A 23042-nucleotide genomic window follows, 5' to 3' on the forward strand; every position below is an offset into this window, starting at 1 on the left:
CATATGCCAGGCCAGAAGGTTACAGATTGTGGTTGTCTACAATTCTGCTGCTGATGGCCCACAGTACCTCATGAATGGCCAGCCTTGAGTTGCTAGATCTGTTTGCAATCTATCCTATTTAGCACAGTGGTTTTGCCATGCATGGTGGAGGGTATCCTCATTGTGAAGTCGGTGCTTTGTCTCCATTAGGACTGTGCGGTGGTCACTCCTACTAATATTGTCATGAACAGATACATACATCTGTGACAGGTAGATTGAATCACCAGTCAGTATTGCTTGTTGTGCGTGTTAACAGTTTAGCACTAGGAGATAAGGACCTAAATTTGCAGTCCCAAGGTGGGTAACTCAATTCAAGAAATTTCCTACCCTGTTAGATCTGCCTTGGTGTATTATATGATTTTAAGCCCTCTAGTCAGCGCCTCTCACACCCTTTCACCACCCCCATCCACCACCCATGACCTCTTAAAAGCCCCCATGCCAGCTTATGCACCCCATCCACTCTCCATGACCCATTATGCCCCGCGCCAACACACCCAGTATCCACACTGGGTAGCCCTCGGGAGCCATGTGGAGATGAAATAAAATAATGTTCTAAAAATTAGATTTCACTACACAGACTTGATAATAAAAAAACTCACATTCATGAAAGCCTATTCAAAACTTTTTCTAAATCTCCAAGTGCTTAATCTCTTTTTAAAAATAAATTTCTAATCACACCCATATCAAAGACAGGTTCTTTAACCTGTCAATCAAACAGTGAACTCAGAACCCCCTGCTGAGATAATTGTTTTTTTTGGAAATCAGCCAAGCATTCATAAGGAGCCCTTTGGGAAATGTCAACAAACAACTATTGAAATTGCTAGAATGGAGTGTTTTTTTAAATTTCACTTGATACCTGCAGCTTGTTTGTTTTTTCAGAAAGTTTAGGGATTTAAGTAACTTCAGACCTTGACAGTTAAACAGAGTTTACCTGCCTTTCAAGAGCATTTACTTCTAATTCATAAATTTTTGACTCCCACACTAAGGCCCTTGCAACAGCCAAAATGTGGTCTGTTTGAACTCCGCACTGAGCTCAAATGGTGCTGCTGAGTTTGGGTTTCCCCCCCCCCACATCTGAATCAAACCCTAATCCCTTTCCCCTACCAGCAAAAATTGGAACTGTCAGAAATGGAGGCAAGACTTCCATATCTGGGTCCCATCTGCCATTTTTAAAGATCCATGGAGTCTTCCTGACGCTATGACAACCCAGACCAGGATGTCTACACAGGGGTGTTGAACTGGAATGATGGTAAATTGGCTTTGTGTGCTAAAAATAAAATTCTTTACAGTAAACTTGTCTAATAGTTTCTTCCTAAGGAATCTTGGCTGAGAAATTTGTACAGTGTAGGAGACCAGCATAAAATGAATGCTGGACCAGGAACCGTGTCTAAAGGCGCCTGCCCAAGGCTTGCTGAAAATTGCAACTTGGTTCTCATTTTGGGAAAACGTGCGAGCTGCAGACACTGATCTATTTTGATTTTGTTAGGAGGACATTTTAGCCTTTTAAAAACAAATCAATTTTTGACGTTGAAGCCTGCAAATAGGATGTTTACAGACATAGGTTAGAATGCACTATTGGATCGTACTAAAAGCTTTTGCTGATATTATGATTGACATTAAGATGTAAATATTTGCACCTAAATTGTTCATTCTTAGCCTTACTGGCTTTCCTGATTGGCCTCTGTGTTGCTGCGATCCCTTTTAATTGAATTATTCCAGTGTGATTTGCAGCTTGGTCTGCCCTCCTTATTGTATCTGACTGTAGTATGTCTAACACCTGTCTGATTATTCACTTGAGGCCAAAATATGATTGGCATTACTGACAGATTCCAAAATTTGCAAACCTGTAGTTTTGCCAAGGTTGAGTTCACAACTAATGCACGCGCTTAAAGGCCATACCTCTAGGTAACGTAGTGAAGAAGTAGCTGCTGCAAGTGTGGGAAAAAAATGTTCACTGCTAAACACTGCCATTACTTTGCTCTGCAGATAAAACATATTTTAAATCTGTAATGCTTTACACCCTTAGAGGCTTCTGATGTATTTAGGTTTTTAAAGTGCTTCCTAGACATCAGTTGTTAGTGTTTGAAGTTCTTTGCTGATTAATCAATGTAAGCAGCAATAAAATGGCTTCAGCTTTACAAAAACTCTGAAAACCATATCGGGCTAGATTTTCACCAAGTTCAGTTGCCTTGGGAACCCTTTAAAAATGGTGGGCGAGTCCTGATTCCGGGGTTCCTGACCCCATTCCTGGGGTTCCCAATTTTCAGGAGTGACTTTTAAGGGTGTGGGCTGGTTTGGGCCCACACCCTGCACTCCTGGCCTGGCAAGCTTCATTGGGGGGATAGGCATGTTCTAGTCCTCTGCATTTTTCATGGAGTCGGGTCAGCTTTTCAAAGAGTCATGGTTCATGGCACCTCAGAGGTGTCATGATTCATAGTTTGTATGAGGGAACATTTTGAAAGATAAGTTCAAAAGGTCATCCTTATGCTCCCAAACAACTCCTATGGCCACTCATGCCCCCATGCCAAGCTATGGCACTTTCATACCCATCCATCCACTATATACTTTATAGAAGCAATGAACCCTATAGTGACAGTTGGATGTGCAAAAAGAAACTTTGACAACATAGTCAATCATTGATAACTTTCCACTTCTTAAAAAAAAACTCCTTTTTATTACAGCCCAACTAAAGTGTCAATCATCTAGACCCTTTAAGTATCAATAGCTGAAACTGCAAGCACTTGAAACCTCTTTAGCTTGTGTAAATACACATTGTGAAATTGACAGCATAGATCAAGAAGCCAGAGCTGTCAAGCAGTGTTTTCACTGGGGCTCAGGTGTTTCAACAAGCTAATGGATTTCTGGGGTCTTGGCCAAGCCTCAATATGTATGTATGCCTGGCTGAGAGTCCAGAAATCCATTAGCTTGTTGAAACACCTGCACCCCAGTGAAAACATTGCTTGATTAATTGCTCTGTCACTAATCTATGCTGTCAATTTCACAATGTTTATTTACGCAAGATAAAGGGGTTTCAATTGCTTGTAGTTTCAGCTAATGATACTTAAAAGGGTCTGGATGAGTCACAATTCTATTGGGCTAGAGCAAAAGGACTTTTTAAGAAAATGGAAAGTTATCAATGAATGACTTTACTAAAGCTTTTTACACATCCTACTGTCACCATAAGGTTAATTGCTTTTATACAGCATATAGTGGGTGTATGGGAATGGAAATGCCATAGCTTAGCTTGGGGAGTACGAGTGGCCATAAGGGTTGTTTTGGGAGGGCATACCTTGGCATGAAGTGGGCGTGAGAGGCCATATGGGGTGAGTAAGAGGCATGAGGTGGCATAGGTGGTATGGGAAGTGTGGGGCATGAGGTGGTGAGAGGTGAGGGTTGGAGGGCCTTTCTCCTTTTATTATAACTGTGATGAAGTCCTACAGCACTGAGGTGGGCTGCCTCTGCATCTGGCAGCTCCTGTGACTGCCACCAAACTTTTTCCCAGATCAGCTGGACCAACTGCAGCCTACACCTGACCACTACCCACCGCCCCACCAACAATGAAGATCCCGTCCTTGTGGGTGCTTTCTCCCCAGCTAGGCAGGCTGAGGCAGGAATTTCCCCAACTCCCATTATTGCCTTGAGGCTGAAAATCTATCCCATTGTCACCTTTTCAGCTTTGGGTGCAAAGCTACTATGCACAGCAAATGGTTTTATTTCATATTGCATTTTGTCCCCTTTTTTGCAATGGTTTTTTCTAGTATTCATTTTGTAGTATTATACAGGTTTAGATAGACCTGCAAAATACATTACAGATTTTTAATTTTCATGTTCTCAAAACCTTACATGTAAATATATGTAAAGCTACAATGACAGTGTTGAGTAAGTAAATTTTGGTACCTCTGATATTTTGAAATGAAACATACTGTACATTCAAGAGAAATTGTATTAACACACACAATCTCTGAGGCTTATAATACTATATAGTCAATGTTCCTTGTACCAATGCTAAGCAACTATATAATTAGTAGAATATGGTATCATTTGGAAAAGTTGATAATATTAAAAGACCTTGGCTTGGCAGACATGTGTTTAGTTCCTGCTGAACTATTGAAATTCGACACACTGTGGAATACTGGGGTGTTGTTCTTTTTTGAGTGAATTATAATCCTTTTTGGAAAGGAACATGATTTATTCAGACTCAACAACGTACAATTAGTGTAAGAGTTATAGGCAAAGCTGTCCACCAGACATTTGAAAGTGGATATTTACTCTGGATAGAGGTATTATAGCATTTAAAACCTTAATTTATTTACTAAGTGTTTTAATTACAATGTTTTGTGAAGTTGCAATTCTTGGGTTTTTTTAGTACAATTTTTGAAATGGAGCATTGCACTGTGTATGTTAACTTCGAAATTGGGAGAAAGTAGATTTAATTCCAAATATTTTTGCAATTTGTTCCTTTTTTTCAGCACTAATTTGTATTTAGTACATTAATCTTCAGATTATTGTTGGTCCTTCTTTCTAAAGATTTATTTTTGTTTTGTTTGCAGATTTTCCATTCAGAATGTTGAGTTGGAAATATAGGTGAAGAATGATGTAAAACTGAATTATCCTTTGCACCCGTGAGGTGATGCTGTCCCAGAGCAACCCACAGTAAGGTTGTTGTCCAACGACAGGATATCAGCAGCAAAAAGGCTTAAGCGTTATAGACTGTTGAAATGGATTTTATTTTTCTAGGTCAATTGCAATCTACGTGACGTTATAGGTTTCTTCTGTAATGAAGGGGCTGATTCTTTAAGTACAATTTACCCATAATTTGGGGACAGTCTAGTGTCACCATGGCTGATGAAAAAGCCAGCACTCAAATGGTAACTGCTGAGAAGCTGGTGGGACTGCTGGAAAATGGCATAGAGAGAGTGCTGGTTATTGACAGTCGTTCTTTTGTTGAGTACAATGCCTCACATATCTTGGATGCTGTGAATATTAATTGCTCAAAGCTCATGAAAAGAAGACTACAGCAAGACAAAGTACAAATAATAGAACTCATCCAGCATTCTGCAAAACAAAAGGTAGGTTTATGCTGGAAAAGTAAAGTTGAGAGATTATCAGGGGAAATTTGTATAGTGCATTCATTACATTTTTCATCATTTTCTTAAGTTTGAAATTTTAGCTGTAAAATTCATTTTTTTTCTTATGAATGGGGAAGTGAATTACATATCTGTACAAAATAAAATTAAATGTTTGCAGTATTGCCATACCCTAGTAAAGGAGAAGCTCAAGTAATTGCCTCATTCTATCTTATTTGATTCCTAAACATGAACCAACACCATTGATACTTAAACACTAACCCAACATCATTGCTGTGATAGCTGAAGTGGAAAATGAAAAATATGCACCTTGGAAGAAGGTTGATATTTATTTTATGGCTTAAGAATTTGAAAGGATGTGTGTCTCAGTCTTGGTGTCACATGATTCACAAAAAACCCAAAATACCTATTCAGGTGGCTGACGATTGCTGGTAAATGTGCATATTTTCTTCTACATTTTTAGAAAAATATTTCATAAATTTTGTTTCCAAATTATATTTCTTCAGGGGCAGTGTTACCACCTAGAATTTACAGCATAGAAATGGACCACTTTGCTCAAAAAGTCAATGCCAATTTTTATTCTCCATGTGAGCCTCTTCTCACCTTACTTCATCTTGCCCTGCAAATATCCTTCTATTCTTTTCTCCCTCATGTACTTAACTAATTTTCCCTTAAATGCATCTATGCAATTTGCTTCAGCCACTCCATGTGCTAGTGAGTTCCCACGTTCTCACCACATATAGGCATTGCTCCTAAATTTCTATTAGGTTTATTAGTGACTATCTTGTACTTAAGGCCCCTAGTTCTGGACTGCCCCACAAGTGGAAACAACTTTGTTAAGTCTGCACTATTGCACCTATTTTATGGACATGAAATTCTGATCAGTAGCACTATACATGGCATTATGAAAGACAGAGGCTTTTTGAGGTCGGCACAAAGCACCTCCAGCAAAACTCACACAGCTCCCATGCTGGGAAGGGAGCTTGTGCGGGCATTCCCTGCATGTACCATAAACCTCCAAACTTTCATGATGCCAAACACCCCTGCTGGCTGAGTTGACCCTCTACTTACCAACTTGGACCACATAGGTTTGTTCAGCATATTTGCTTGTCATTCATCAAAGAATGTGTAAGAGGGACCCAGCATTGGCATTATTTTAAAGGACCAGGCACAAAACTTGCAGGTAAGATAATTTAGAGTAACTTCTGCTATTGCAATTTCTCTGGAAATGTGGTAGCATATTTTTGGAGAATCCCTGGATTTGGCAGGGAGTGTTGATGTATCCTCAAAGGGTAGGCAGAGGATTTGGTGATCTCTGCACATAAAAGCTCCATCAGTTGCAGTGCCTCTGGGTCTGCAACATAGCTGCAGAAGCTGTGAAGAGAGCAAATTCTGCGTGATTCCCTCTGGTAAGTCAGAACCAGACTTCCCCCATGCTCCTTGACAGTGACAGGAGGCTATCTGGCAGGCCAAACAATGCAGCTAGCATCTCTGCATCCTCATCAGTGTTTTCCTGTATGACATCTCCTCTGAGCCCCCTGCTACTTCATCTATGACCTCTCACTCCAGTCAGCTGGCACATAAGCCATCTTTACATAGCTTATGCCTGGTGACTCGCCGCGTGCAGATCCCAATTCTGTACCACCCACTAAGTTACGTGCAATGGTAGTATCTGAGCTGGTGACTGGAAATGTTGGATAAAGTGACCAGGCTTCTCTATAGATGTTGTGCTGTTGTGCTCTCTATTCTTCCTGTGTGTGCTGTGGCTGGGCAGGCAGCAGTTCAGGGGTGTATGAGGGCAGGAAATGAGAAAGAGGGAAGAGTGGGGTTCATTAGGATGGAAAACAAGAGGTCTATAATCACACCACCTGCAGCCTGTCCATCATGCCAAATAACAAGATGAGGGTGGCTGAGAGTTGAGAAGGGGCATATAGCAGAAACGTGCCATTACCTGTCACATTCGTGCCACAAAAGTGCCAGTCAATGACCATCTCCGACAAGAGATAGCTCGGAATTCTGCGGCAATTAACTCACCTTCTTACTCCCTATAGTCTCTTCAACGTCTGCAAGGCACAAGTCCAGAGTATGACTACTGTCCACTTGCCTGGATGACTGCAGCTCCAACAAAACTCAAGAAGCTTTACATTATTCAGGGAAAATCAGCTCACTTGATTGGCACCCCACCCACCACCTTCAACATTCACTCCCTCCACCACTGATGCACAGTGGCAGCAGTGTGTATTATATACAAGGTGCACTGCAGCAACTTACCAAGGCTCCTTCAACAACACCTTCCAAACCTGTGACTGCTACCACCTAGAAGGACAAGGGCAGTAGACACATGGGAACACCAGCACCTGCAAGTTCACCTCCCACCTTTCCTTCTCTGTCACAGGGTCAATATCCTGCAGCTCCCTCCCTAACAACACTGTGGATGTACCTACACCACATGGACTGCAGTGATTCAAAAGGGAAGCTCACCACCACCTTTTCAAGGACAGTTAGGGATGGGCAACAAATGCTGGCCTAGCCAGTGATGCCTGCAACCCGCGAAAGAATAAAATAAAAGGCTCAAAGCTCTCAGCAATGCTGAACACCACAGGCTCTGTCCTGAAGGATCCCATAATTCAGGGAGCCATTTCCATAGGGCTCAAGAGACACAAGCATCCTTAACTCCATCAGTTCTCCTCTGCTCCTCCTCTTTTGGCCCATCTTGTCCAGAAAGAGAGGGAAGAATGTCAGTGATTGATTGGGTGGTGTACCTGCCACAATCAAATAACTGGAGGTATGTGAAATCAGCAGCAGCTCAATGTGAGGCTAGCTTCATTGGAAGCTGTGTGACAACGAAGTGGAGTTTGTAGATGTTAGGCCTGAGTTTTGAGTGCCAAGGGCTGCTGATCACTTAGTGACAGGGGTTTGGTGCATTGAGCAGGATGAGAGGTTGATGGAGTGACGGACGAGGAATGTCACATGAAGATGCATTCACTGGCATAGACTACCTTCATCAGACCATTATACCTTTTGTACTACCACCAGGTCCTTGCAGCCAGAATCTGGGAATTGACTTCCCTGGCCATCTCCTCCCAATCCCTTCGGTGGGTGGTCTTTGAGGGCCTCCTGCCTTCTTCATGGAAACCTGTCTTCTCGCCTCTTGTTCACCTTCACCACTAAGGAGAACTTCACCATCACATTGGGAGCCTGGGAGCACGCTCTGCTCTGGCGTTCTGTTCTGCATGTTTATAATTGCAGCAATAACATTTCAGCATTAACCTCGTGTGACTCAGTGCTGCTTTTCTTTAAGAGGGCAGACTGCCTCTAAGTTGAGCAGGCTGCCTGCACCATGTGCTCTCTGTGAATGCTGCTTGGCCCCCTGCTGAGCACTGAAGCAGGCACTGCTCAAACCAAAGCCGCAGTCAGAAAAATGATGAGATAATAGCAAGCTTGAGTGCTGTCTGTCTCCGTGACAACGGGAATAGACATAGGTAGGTCTTTTTTTTACAACTCTCTCATTTTATTTAATGATAGAAATACTTGTGTTTTCTCAAGGAGGACAATTTAAATTTCACAAAAATGTTTACTTAGCTTCCTGTTAAGTTCAGACTTTTGCCTTGCTGAGTAAACATGATTTGTACATGAGTATGACTGATGCAATGACAAGTTCGTTAAAAAATTAACAACTTTATGAATCTAAAATTATGTTTCTTCAGTATTTTGTTCAAAATAATCTTTGCATACATTTTGTGAAACACTGCTACATGGTCCATTCAAGAGAAAACAGTGGCATGTTGGCCTAGTTAAGAATATCTGGTAAATAAAGCAATTTCATGGTTTTCCTTTCTGCTGGAATAGCCACACTTAGGATTACTGTACATACTATGCTCCTGACCCTGTATTCAACAATTCTGACTAGAGGGGAGACAATTGGTCACAACTCTTGCAGAATTGGGCCTTTGCCTTTTGAGCCTACTCACTTGAGAAAGAGCCCCCCCCACCCCCCGCACCCCGTCCCTCCCTACAACCCCACCCCGCAAGCTCTTACTGGTATCAGTCAAGACGATAATTGAGTGTACAGTATTGGTAAAGGAAATTCATTAGATGTTGTATATCTCAATTTGCAAAAGGCATTTGAGGTGCTGTATGAAAGGCTTGTTTGGAAATTGAGGCATAAAGTATTAAGAAGGTGGCATCATGGAAAGGCACTTTGTTAAAGAACTTAAAATGGGAGACTAATGATGCAGAAGTGTTTTTAGGATTGGAGGAATATAAATAGGATGTCTCCCAAAGGTCAGTATTAGAAACATTGCTTTTCTAAAAGATATATAATGTCTCAAAATTACATGTATGATCTGTACTTGGATATTTTGGGCACAAAAATGGGGGGCATGATTAACCACGAGCAAAACTATAAGTGACTTCAAGAGGGGTTTATAGCAAAAACTATTTGCTATTCCAGGAGCATCCTGGAATGTGAAGGTAACCCTGACTTCATTTTTCTACCACAAGCATCTTATTAAATCCCACTCACCTGTTGCCTCCAACATTAAGTGTGAGGACCTCATGGTTTTCTTGGACACCAAGATTGAGACGACCTTATCAGCTGCCTGTGCCACTTTCCCTAGCCCACAGGACTGAACTTCTATGGTTCCTCCTTGCCTGAACCCTGAACCTGTATCTTTCTCTAGTTTCTCTGCTCTCTTCTCTCATGCCCTCTCAGAGCTCATCTTGTCCTCCTGCTTGCTCTCTCAAGCCTATTCCTGCTAAACTACTGACACACCCAACTTGCTTTCCTGGCTCTGATGTTAGCTGACATTCTTAACGGTTCTCTCTTCTCAAGTCCTGTCCCCCTCTCCTTGAAATCTGCTGTCATCGCCACATTCCTCAAAAAAGATACAAATAACATCCAGAAATAGCTGTAAATCACGAAATGGAAGGAAGGGAAGAACTCTGTGGAAAATTACAATCACCAAGGATGTGGTATTGAGAAGATTGTTGGAACTGTGGGCTGACAGTCCCTGGGTCTGATGGACTTCATCCTAGCATCTTAAAAGAAGTGACTAGTGAGATAGTTGATGTGTTGGTTTTAATTTTCAAAATTCCCTAGATTCGGGGAAGGTTCCATTAGATTGGAAAATAGCTAATGTAACTCCTTTATTCAAAAAGGGAGGGAGACAGAAAGCAGGAAACCACAGGCCAGTGAGCTTAACGTCTGTCAAAGGGAAAATGTTAGAAGCTATTATTAAAACGTTATAGCAGGGCAGTTGGGAAAATTCAGGGTAATCAGGCAGAGCTAACATGGTTTTGTGAAAGGGTAAAATCAAGTTTAACCAATTTATTGGAGTTATTTGAAGACGTAACATACATTGTGGATAAAGGGGAACCAGTGGATGTACTGTACTTAGATTTCCAGAAGGCATTTGATAAGTGCCACATCAAAGGTTATTGTGAAAAATAAAATCTCATGGTGTAGGAGTAACATATTGGTATGGATAGAAGATTGGCTAACTAACAGGAAATGGAGGGTAGGCATAAATGGGTCTTTTTCTGGTGGGCAAGATTTAACTAGCGGTGTGCCATAGGAATCAGTGCTGGGGCCTTTGCCCCAGTGCTCAGCCTTTTACAATTTATAGCAATGAATTGGTGAAAGGACGGAAGGTATGGTTGCTAAATTTGCTAATGACACAAAAGATAGGATAGTAAGATGTGAAGAGGACACAAGGAGGCTACAAAGGGATATAGATAGGTTAAGGGAGTGGGCAAAGACCGGGTAAAGACTTGGCAAATGAATATAATGTGGGAAAGTGTGAAATTCTCCATTTTGGCAGGAAAAATAAAAAAACGAAGCATATTATCTAAATGGTGAAAGATTGCAGAGCCCTGAGATGCAGAGGGATCTAGGGGTCCTAGTGCATGAATCGCAAAAGGTTAGTATGCAGTTACAGCAAGTAATTTATTACGAGGGGAATTGAATACAAAAGTAGGGAGATTATGCTTCAGTTATACAGGGATACCACATCTGGAGTACTGTGCACAGTATTGGTCTCCTTATTTAAGGAAGGATGTAAATACATTGGAAGCAGTTCAGAGAAGGTTTACTAAACTAATACCTGAATTGAGCAGGTTTATGAGGCAAGGTTGGACAGGCTAGGCTTGTATCCACTGGAGTTTAGAAGAGTAAGAGGTGACTTGATTGAAACACAAGATCATGAGGGGTCTTGATAGGGTCGATGTGGGGAAGATGTTTCCTCTCGTGGGAGAATCTAGTACTAGTTGTCACTGTTTAAAAATAAGGGTTTGCTAATTTAGGATAGAGATGAGGAGAAATTTTTTTCCTCAGAGGGTTGAGAGTCTTTGGAACTCTCTTCCTCAAAAGGTGGTGGAAGCAGTGTCTTTGAATAGTTTTAAGGAAGAGGTAGATAGATTCTTAATAAGCAAGGGGGTGATAGGTTATCAAGGGTAGGCAGGAATGTGGAGTTGAGGTTACAATCAGATCAGCCATGGTCTCATTGAATTGTGGGGTAGGCTCAAAGGGGCGAGTGGCCTACTACTGCTCCTAATTCGTATGTAAAACAATCCCTGACCCCTCCGTCCTTTCATACTATCACCCATGTACAACCTCCCTTGCATCTCCAAAGTGTTGTCACCTACAAAATTCGTGCCCATTTTCCCTGAACTCCTTTGTTGAATTCTTCCCCTAGCTTCCGTCTCTCCCACAGATTGAAACAGCCCTTGTCAAAGTCACAAATGACATCCTATGTGATAAAGGCATAGTATCTCTCCTATCAGCAGCCTTTGACACAGCTGTCCACATCATCCTCGTCTAGTGCCTTGCCACCGTCGTCCAGCTGGATGGGACTGTACTTATCTGGTTCTATTCTTATCCATCTAATCGTAGCCAGAGAATCGCCATTATTGGCTTCTCTTCCCATTCCCACACAGTCATCTAATTGCTGATCCTCAGTGACATCATCCAAAAATAGTTTCCACACGTGTGCTGAAGACACCCAACTTTACCTTACCCCCACCACCTCTCTCTTCCCTCTGTCTCTAAATTGTCAGACTGCTTATTTGACATCCTTTATTAGATTAGCAGAAATTCCCTGTAATTAAATATTGAAGACTGAAGCTGTTGTCTTTGGTCCCCACCATAAACTGCATTCCTTTGCCACTGACTCCATCCCTCTCACCTGAGGCTGAATCACACTGTACGCAATCTTTGTATCATATTTGGTCCTGAGATGAGTTTCAAGCTACATAACTGCACCAGCACAAAGACCACCTATTTCCACCTGGGTAACATCGGCTGGCTCCAAACCTGCCACACCTAGTCTTCTGCTGAAACCCCGATTCATGTTGTTCTTACCTCTAGGCTTGACTATTTCAATGTAATTCAGTCGGTCTCCCACATTCTACTCGTCTTGTAAACTTAAGATCATCCAAAATTCTGCACCCGGTGTCCTAACTTGTGCCAAGGCCTGGTCACCCATCACCTCTGTGCTCGCTGACTTATATTGACTGCTGGTCAAGGAATGCCTCCATTTTAAAATCCTCAGCCCTCTATGGCCTCACCCCTCCCAATCTCTGTAATCTCCAGATGCACAATCCTCAGATACTGTGCTGCACTAATTCTGGCCTCTTCAACATCCACGATTTTAAGCTCTCCACCACTGGTGGCCACACCTTCAGTTGCCTAGGCCCTAAGTTTTGGAATACCCTCCCCACATCTCTCTGCTTCGCGACCTCACTTTCCTCCTTTAAGACACTCATTGAAACCTAACTCTTTAACCAAGCTTTTGGCCATCTGACCTGACATAACTTAAGTGGCTTTGTGTCATACATTTGTTTTGTAATGCTTCTGGGAAGTACATTGGAACATTTTATTATGCTAAACGTGCTATATAAATATTCGTTGCTGTTATGGTTGGGATGCTGTTGGGACCCATAGCCTTTGGTGTAACCAGTGCGGTCAGCCATTTCATGGTATCACATGGAGTGAATTGAACAGGCTGAAGACTGTCATGCGTGATGTTGGGGACCTAAAGAGGAGGTCGAGATAGGTAATCCACTTAGCATTCCTGGCTGAAGACTGTTGCAAATGCTTTAGCCTTGTCTTTTGCACTCGCATGCTGAGTTCCCCCATCACTGAGGATGGGAATGTTGATAGACCCTCCTCCTCGCATTAGTTATTTAATTGTCCACATCATCACACAGCCGAATGAGGCATAGCTGCTGATTTTTGATCTGATCTGTTGGTTGTGAGATCACTTCTCTGTCTCTAGTATGTTGCTTCTGCTGTTTAACATGTATGTAGTCCTGTGTTGTAGCTTCACCAGGTTAGCACTTTTTTAAAGTATGCCTGGTGCTACTTCTGGCATGCTCTCCTGCACTCCTGGTTGAATCAGGTTTGGTCCCTTGGCTTATGGTAATAGTAGAACGAGAGATAGCCGGACCATGAGTTTATAGATTGGGGTGCTGCTGATGGCCCACGGTAGGTAATTTGTGATTAGGCATTTTCATGCAGTAGAATGCAAGACCATACAGGGGTAGCAGGCTGTATTGTCATCACAATTCTCAGCTTACACCATACCTGGTGAAGTGATACATAGTTTAGGAATATCTAAGGATAGGAAAGAAAATATCTTAAGTATGAAATTAAGAGTCATAATGTCCATTAAATATGTGTTGCAGTATTTTCAGAACAAGTGAGTTTCACTTTAGTTGACTTGGGTCATTGTTGCAGTAACAGCAGGTTTAAAGCTAGAAGGGTATCTGCTTCTGCTCTACAACTATAATTATTGCTGCATCTTCTGATGAAAGCTATACATTAGCACTGCAGGTATTTTTTAGGTGTCACCCTTGGCTCAGTGATAGCACTGTTTCCTTTGAGTCAGAAGGTTCTGGATTTTTTCAGAGCTTGATCACATACTCCAAGCTGACACTTCAGTGCAGTACTGCTGGAGTGCTGTACCATAAGAGGTGCTGTCTTTTGGCTGATACATTGAAACTGTGTCCTCCCTGTCTGTTCAAGTGGATGTAAAATAGCCATGGCATAATTCATAGAAGCGTATGGGAGTTGGCCTGGTGTTCGGGTCAACATTTATGCCTCAATCAGCACCATTGTCCAATCCACAATCCTTTGCCATTCCTGTCTTTACCACTCCATCTTTTCCAACTGTATTACACACAGTAACACAGTCTCTGCTCTATTCTCAGAGACCAGCTCACCACGAGAATTTGTTCAAAAACTGCCAAACACAAAACTTCCATTCGGAGATGATTTGTTTTCTCTCTCTCAAATTCTGTGTGTTCTGAACTGCCAACAGAAACACAGACTGAAACCTAAGCCCACTGCAATTAGCTTTCCATTTACCCATTGCTTCTTAGTTTGCCATGGGGATGAACAGCTAAGGTCACATGGGAATTTCTTAGAACCTATTGATGCCCTAGTCAGGAAAAAAATTAACCTTCTTTAAGAATACTCCCCAGTTCACACTAGTCTTAAAGGGGACATCACACAAAAAGAAACAAGACTTTCCCCAAAGCTCTTGGGTCATCACAGTGATTGAATTGAGATTTTAACATTTTGGAAGCTATTAAGAGTGTATAGAGAGAAACTTTTTCTGCTGGTGGGGGAGTCTGAGACAAGGGAATGTAACCTTAAAATCAGAGCCAGGTTATTTGGGGAGAAGTTAGGAAATATTTCTTCATGCATGGTGTAGAACACTCTCCCACCATAAGCAAAAGGTGTTGGCTCAATAAATTTTAAACAAAAGATTAATAGATTGTTATTAAATAAGGGTATAATAAGATATCTAGTCAAAGCAGATGGATGGAACTTCATACGGAACAGCTATGATCTTATGGATTTGGCAATCAGGTTTGAAGTGCTAAATGGCCTAGTCCATTTCTTTTGCTATTACATATTGCAGTAAAAGAGTAGTGAGTTCTGAATCATTGTTTTGGTCAACATTTTGAGCTCTTTTCAGACCTCCCTTTCATAAAGGAAAATGGTAATTCAGTTTACTGAACTGCAGAATTCCAATTATGCATTAGACTCCAGAGCATCTATGCATTTTTAGCTAGTATCCACCAACATCTGTAGCATAAATTTGAATAGTAATTGCTTCTCATTGAATTGAGAATTAGCAGATTGTGCATTATAATGAGTTAGCATTCTACCCTCTTAACTTCTTTTTAAATTTCTCCCGTTCGATCTCTCTCTCAGTCACACTTGCTTTGCCAGCTGTAAGATTCTTAATTTGGCTACGTGGGTCTGTAGCACAAAGCAACCTATAATTTAGCGAAAATTAGCAATCCAAATTATCTGTTGTGGAACATGGAAAAATACCTGTCAGTGCTGTATCACTTTGCTCAGAAAACAAACCTTGACTCATTTAAGAAACAACAGATGCTGCAATAAATGGGCGGGAGGGTTAATCTTCTAGAAAGATGAGATGACACAGATTGATCATTTGACCTGATCTTGTGAAGTTACTTTTCTTATCACTTAATAATAACATTTTACATCTCTCAAGGGAAATATAGAATAAAAGTGGTAGTGATATGGAAGGCAGTAATTTAGACAAATCCTTCTGACAGCTTCTTAAACTGCAAAGCCAAAGTTCGCACTGCTTGTGTATCAGCAAAGCCCCAAAACTAATTTATTGCCTTAACTCATTCCTGTTTTTTTCTCTTTATAGTGCATAGTTTTAGGGGAAAAATATTATACACTGGATGCATGAACAGAGTAGAAATGCCATGGCCTATTGAAAGGATGCTAAAATCATGACTGTTAATGAGCTAGTCTGACATATTTTCTTTTGGCACTTGTGTCATAGCAATGAAGTCTTTTTGGTGGCAAAAACTAAGTATAATTTTCATCATGAACATGAAATGCTGCATCACTGACATGGTTTTCATAAATGTAAAATGAGCTTGAATTCACAAATGTGCAGACGTGGTTTTGAGCAATGATATTGGCCTAACTAAGTGGACATCTAATGACTTGCATTTTCGAATTTTAAGTGTATTAATGATCAAAACTACATGTGTTGCAGCTGTAATTTTAATAGTTGCATAAATAGAGCAGGTAACATTTGCAGATGAAGCCTCAAAAAATGATACTTCAAACTAATGGCATATAGCCTACACTTGCGTTATGTACCTCTTTTTATAAGAAACACATTATTGCTGAAAAAAGAGACATGTCTAAGCTTTTCGTTTTGCACTCATCAGGACACTCGCAGGAATACCAATATACGGGGGAAAACAACAATTTATACTGTATGTGAAAAGAGTGTTGATTGGTTGGCAAGTGGCATTGCCATGGAGAATGTACCACTGATGGTGACTGACAGTTAACTGCCAAGCATTGTTTGAAATTTAAACCAGGCAGCTTGACCCTGGTTGGCTAAGCCATTGCCCTGAGGAATGAGTCAGCGAATGGCGATCACTTATTTTGTTTAGCTGAAACAGGTGCAATGTGTGTACATGTTCTTTCTGTCTGCAAAGAACAGGACCCTGTGTATCAATATATGTAGCTTCCAGTACATGCAAATGTGCCACATTGTGAGCCCGACTGATTAGTCTTAAATTGGTCGTCAGCGTAATTCCTAGCGCATTGAGGATTATTTATTTAGCAAATGTTGTTCAATCGTGGAATCACATCTAATGTTGGACACTGTGTTTTGAGTTTTGAAAGCACGTGCTGGTTGGGTACAGTCTCTCTCCTACACTGTTGTGAACAGTGGCCAGGGTTTGCTGTTTGATTCAATCCACCAGTCTTAGGGCCTACATACCTAGCATCACACTGGCACAGAAATTCATATATAGCATTCCTCGTTTGTGTGATAGGCAGAAAGTCTTTTTGGCTTGACGGCAACATCCTGTTAGTGGCGAATACCACTTGTGTTGCTACTGCATAGTAGCAGCGTGAAACAGGAGCTTCACCTGTTGCTCAAATTTTTGAGATACCTTGCCCTTCCAGAGTGATCTGAGGTAGATCACTCAGGGCTGAAAGTGACAGCCTTAGGCCCGTTCATGAGTTTGCTTGATATACAGCGTGAAATGAGCTGATCAAGGTAGCCTTTGATGTGCTCTATTTCAGCATGAAGATTGCATGGTGAGCAAATAGATCAGGCCCTATTTACAAGGTTGCCGCTAAGAGCAATTCTATAGAGTAAGAATCTCGATGCATATATTGATCAGTGAAGGTAGGCTTATGGTAGACTGTGGTAGAGAATCCCCAGCAGATTTCTCAACTAGTAAGTCAAGGAAGGGGAGTTCATCTGAATGCTCCATTTGATTGGTGAATTTGAGTGCAGGATGGAGCCCGTTAAGATACGTAAGGAAATTGTTATATGCAACTGCGGATTTAAATATAGCAAACACATCATCCATATTTTGAAAATATGTGAGGGGTAGGCAGTTGTGTGTCATTCCATCGAAGACCTATTTCTCATGGAACCCAACAAAGATATTTGCGAGAGCTTGGCCTAGAGGAGATCCCATGGCAACACCATCTATCTGGGCATACATGGTGTCATTAAAATTAAACTCAAACATCTTTGTGTCTTCCATTTAGCATTACTAAAATAAGATTTGAAGAAATCATAGCACACTTGTTACTCCTGGAACACTGCAATCAGAGGTACTATACCTTCCTTCTGTTAGCTTTTAAAAATGTAGGTCAAATTTGGCTTACTGTAGAAGTAAATAATAGATGTTGTATGACATTTCTTATAATTATTCATATATAATCTTGTTTTAGTTGCCTAATTCACCTTTTCTAATCATTGATTAAGCACAAAGTTCACCTTCTTGATTTGTTACATTTCTTAATTTAATTTCAATAATTCATTTTTTGGTGAAAACTGACTGAATTATCATGAGTAGAGGTTGTTTTGTGCAGTGCAGGTTGAGGAGCTGGGAGATGCTACAGTACCATTACAGGTGGAAGGGTGTAATTACAGTGTTTACATAGGTAGTTTCCATTATAAATAAGAATCTATGTTAGAAAAGGTCAATGCAGGACATACACACAGACATATTATGTATGTTATGCCATATACAATAGTAAATTACACCATGGAAATACAAGACAGCCCACCTGAGCAAAGGGTTTGGAATCGTGAGATGCTAGCAGGAGTTCAAACTAGCCTACTCTACTTAAAATCAGCCTGTACCTCTTATAGGGGGTTGGTGGGGTGGGGCGGGGGGGGGGGCTTTTGACTGGCATAAGTGTTGGAAGTAATTCTAAAAATGAGTTTGATCTGGAAAAGACACAAGATTGGCACAACATGGCAGAGAGCTTGCTGCAAGGTTCTCCAGGGCAGCATTGGAAGCTTTGGTGCAGCAGGAGGACAGATATCCTCTATCCAGAGGGAACCAGGAGGCCTTCCATAAACTGGAAAGGCAGTGGGAGCAGGTAGCCCTCCTGGTCAATGCCAGTAGTGTAGCCCCCAAGGACCTCGATGCAGTACTGCAAGAAATCCAATGACTCCACATGAGTGGCCAAGGTTAGTGAATTCATCTTCAAATGCTACATTCCCCCAACTGTAAGTGTCAACTAGCCTCTCACACTGTTCTATTCACTAACCCTCCATAACTCACTGACCAATAATCTCCATCAGCCATGCTTCATTCTTCACATTCATAGCTTTAATTTGCCAGTTATTCAATCATGACAGGAACATCACCCAAAAGGTAGCATAACACTGTCTGGCATGTTTCCCTTTCTCTTGCAGTACAAGGTGACACATGATCGCAAGCAGCAGCAATTAACGGGTGGGAGACATGTAGGGCTGCAAATCTTCACCCCGATGTAGGAGATGGTGCTCACCATCATTAGAGGAACCATGACTGAGGCTATGGCCAGTGGTGGAGCTAAAACAATTGAAGAGGACAGTTTGCTCATACCTAATCCTCCTCCTCACATCCCACTTCCCCCTCATCTTACAATCTCTTGTGATTTGCAAGCTGCAGATGGTCTAATCATGGACTTGTTGCTTTCCAGCTTCCTCCACTCCACTCTGCTCCCACCACTCCTACCCCATCCTTTTTTTTATTCATTCATGGCATTTATTGCCCATCCCTAGTTGCCTTGAGGTGGTAGTGGTGGTGAGCTTCCTTCTTGAACCGCTACAACCCATGAGGTGTAGGTACACCCACAGTGCTGTTAGGAAGAGAGTTCAGGATTTTGACGCAGCGACAGTGAGGAATGGTGATATATTTCCTAGTCAAGATGGTGAGTGACTTGGAGGGGAGCTTCCAGGTGGTGGTCTTCCCATCTGTCTGCTGCTTTTGTCCTTCTAGATGGTAGTGGTCATCAGTTTGGAAGGTGCTGTCGAAGGAGCCTTGGTGAGTTCCTGCAGTGCACCTTGTAGATGGTACAGACTGCTGCTACTGTGCATTGGTGGTGGAGGGAGCGTATGTTTGTGGATGTGGTGCCAATCAAGCGGGCTGCTCTGTCCTTGATGGTGTCAAGCTTCTTTAGTGTTGTGGGAGCTATAGTCATCCAGGCAATTGGGGGGTATTCCATCACACTTCTGACTTGTGCCTTGTAGATGGTGGACAGGCTTTGGGTAGTCAGGAGGTGGGTTACTCGTCGCACGATTCCGAGCTTCTGATCAACTCTTGTAGCCGTAGTATTTATATGGCTTGTCCAGTTCAGTTTCTGGTCAATGGTAACCCCCCAGGATGTTGATATTGGGGGATTCAGTGATGGTAGTGCCATTGAACATAAAGGGCCGATGGTTGGATTCTCTCTTGTTGGCTGACATTTGTGTGATGTGAATGTTACTTGCCTGGATGTTGTCCAAGTCTTGCTGCATTTGGACATAGACTGCTTCAGTATCTGAGTCATCTGCTTCAATGTCTGAGTTGTTGCGAATGGTGCTGAACATCATGCAATCATCAGCGAACATCCCCATTTCTTACCTTATGATGGAAGGAAGGTCATTGATGAAGCAGCTGAAGATGGTTGGGCCTAGGACACTAGGCTGGAATCTCCTGCGGATCTCCTGGAGCTGAGATGACTGACCGCCAACAACCACAACTATCTTCCTTTGTGCTAGGTATGACTCTAACCAGGGGAGAGTTTTTCACCTGATTCCCATTGACTCCAGTTTTGCTAGGGTGCCTTGATGCCACATTTGGTCAAATGTTGCCTTGATGTCAAAGGCAGTCATTCTCACCTCACCTCTGGAGTTCACCCCTTTTTTTCCATGTTTGAAACATGGCTGTAATAAGGTCAGGAGCTGAGTGGCCCTGGCAGAACCCAAACTGGACGTCAGTGAGCAGGTCATTGCTGAGCAAGTGCCACTTGATAACACTTTTGATGACCCCTTCCATTACTTTACTGATGATGGAGAGTGGACTGATGGGGCGCTAATTGGCCAGGTTGGATTTGTCCTGCTTTTTGTGTACAGGACATACCTGGGCAATTCTCCACATAACCTTATAGATGCCAGTGCTGTAGCTGTACTGGAACAGCTTGGCTAGGGGCGTGGCAAGTTCTGGAGCACAAGTCTTCAGTACTATTTCCAGAATATTGTCAGGGCCCATAGCCTTGCAGTATCCAGTGCCTTCAGCCATTTCTTGATATCACGTGGAGTGAATCGAATTGGCTGAAGACTGGCATCTGTGATGCTGGGGAGTTCCCTGCCGACTGTATACCACTGTGCTGCCACCTCTCCTGGATTACTAGTCCATACCGTCTCTGTAAGATATGATTCCATGAGTATGACTATGTCAGGCTATATGAGACAACTCTCCCAATTTTGGCATGTCCCCAGATGTTATTAAGGAGGACTTTGCATGGTTGAGTTTGCTGTTGTTGTTTGCCAGTGCCTAGGTCGATGCCAGGTGGTCCGTCCAGTTTCATTCCTTTAGCTGTTTGATACAACTGAGTGGCTTGCTAGGCCATTTCAGTGGGCTTTTAAGGGCTAACCACATGTAGGTCAGACCAGGTAAGGATGGCAGATTTCTTTCCCTAAAGGGTATTAGTGAACCAGATGGGTTTTTACGACAATCAGCAATGCATTAGACTTTCAATTCCAGATTTTTATTGAATTCAAATTTCACCATTTACTGTGGTGGGATTTGAATCCATGTCCCCAGAGCATTACCCTTGGCCTCTGGATTACTTGTCCAGTGACAATACCAGTATGCCATTACTGGCAGCACACAGCCGATCACGGGCGGCAATCGGCTCCGCGCCCACCTGCACCTGCTCCCGACCGGCCCACCTGACTGGGAGAAAATTCTCCCCATGGTCTTTTTTTCTAACTTGTTCATGGGATGTGGGCGCTGCTGGCTAGGCCAACATTTATTGCCCATCCCTAATTGCCCTTGAGAACTGAGTAGCTTGCTAGGCCATTTCACAGGGCAGTTAAGAGTCAACCACATTGCTGTGGGTCTGGAGTCACATGTAGGCCAGACCGGTAAGGACAGCAAATTTCCTTCCCTAAAGGACATTAGTGAACCAGATGGGTTTTTACGACAACCGATAAATGATTTCATGGTTATCATTAGACTTTTAATTCCATAATTTTTTTTTATTGAATTCAAATCTCACCATCTGCTGTGTTGTGGCAGAATTTGAACCTGGGTCCCCAGAACATTACCTTGGGTCTCTGGATTACTGGTTTATATTGCTTAGTGTCACTCAGAAGGGTGCATTTAACGAGTAAGCCAATGGATGTTGTAAGAATCTTCAGTTACTGACTGTGGTGAATACCCCGACCCATTTACTTAACAAATAGGGTGATGCAGGAATGTGTCTCGGCCTCTGTTCTTCGCACTCTTTCTGTGACATTGATGTTTGCTGATGACTCTGCCCTCGAGCCACACTGTGAGCATGGCCTTCAAAGGATCATGGACTGTTTTTCAAAAGCGACTGACAACTATGGGCTCACCATCAGCTTAAGAAAGATTAAGATACTCCATCAACCACCACCAAATTCTGACTATGTCCCATCTTCTACAACTATCAATGACGCAGCCCTGAAGGCTGTAGATAAAGCAGCTATCTTGGAAGCGCAATCTCTAGAAATGCCTGCATTGACTGCGAGGTGGCTAGTAGAATTACAAGAGCAAGTTCAGCATTTGCCTGTTTACGCAAGAGTGGAAGAAATGAGGTATCAAGTTTACAACAAAACTTGCTGTGTACAAAGCTGTGCTATAACCTACCCTCCTATATGGCTATGAGACATGGACTACCTACTCCAGACATATTAAGCATTTGGACAGGCTCCACCTTAGATACATTCGAACATCCTGGGCATCAAACGGGAGTACTAAGCGCCCAGCACTGAGATACTTCAAAGTGCTGGAATGTTTGGAGTGGAAGCACTCATCTTCAGAGCTTAGCTCAGATGGAGTGGACTTGTATTATGTATGTCTAACAAAATCCCTAAGGTTGTTATGTATTCACAGCTTGAACTTGGACACTGCATGCAAGGTAGGCCGAGGTTAAATTTCAAAGAATCCATGAAGGCAAACCTCCAGAAACGTGGCATGTCCATCACAGACTGGGAGAAAAATTCACGAGAAAGAACCACCTGGGGAGCAATCTCAAGTAGTGGCATTGTTCCCTTCAAACAACAAAGAACAGAGGCAGCTAAAGACAAAAGGCAGGTTAGAAAGACCAAGCAATCCCAACAAAATCAGACAGTTCATCCTTGCTGTACTGTGGCAGCCACACCCCTCATTTGCCCATCCTGCCCTCACTCACTTTTTGGCTTGGGCCCTTTGCTGATCCTGGGCTTCTGATGGGTGCGTTGCATGCAGCAGCCATGGCGCTCACTGGTGCTGCCTGCAGTGGACTGCTGCCTGCCTCTAATTGGCTGGCAGCTCTTGGTGGGGAGAGCGTGACTTCCACCCCTGGGGTCCTTGATCCCGGGGAAGGTCCGCCTCTGG

At 42.5% G+C, this 23042-nt stretch overlaps 1 protein-coding gene across 2 annotated transcripts in view; it reads left to right on the top strand.

Annotated features, from left to right (window-relative positions):
• The window catches only part of dusp16 (dual specificity phosphatase 16), a 109126-nt gene that overhangs the window by 40842 nt on the left and 45242 nt on the right, over window positions 1-23042 (top strand). For both annotated transcript variants that reach the window (XM_078568141.1, XM_078568142.1), the window contains exon 2: window positions 4590-5108. In XM_078568141.1, coding sequence (XP_078424267.1) covers window positions 4878-5108 — 231 coding nt within the window. In that variant the 5' untranslated portion in view covers window positions 4590-4877. The remainder of the gene's footprint in view (window positions 1-4589; window positions 5109-23042) is intronic.

This window comes from Cetorhinus maximus, chromosome 22, assembly GCF_964194155.1.
Source record: "Cetorhinus maximus chromosome 22, sCetMax3.hap1.1, whole genome shotgun sequence".
Taxonomy (NCBI): Eukaryota; Metazoa; Chordata; class Chondrichthyes; order Lamniformes; family Cetorhinidae; genus Cetorhinus; species Cetorhinus maximus.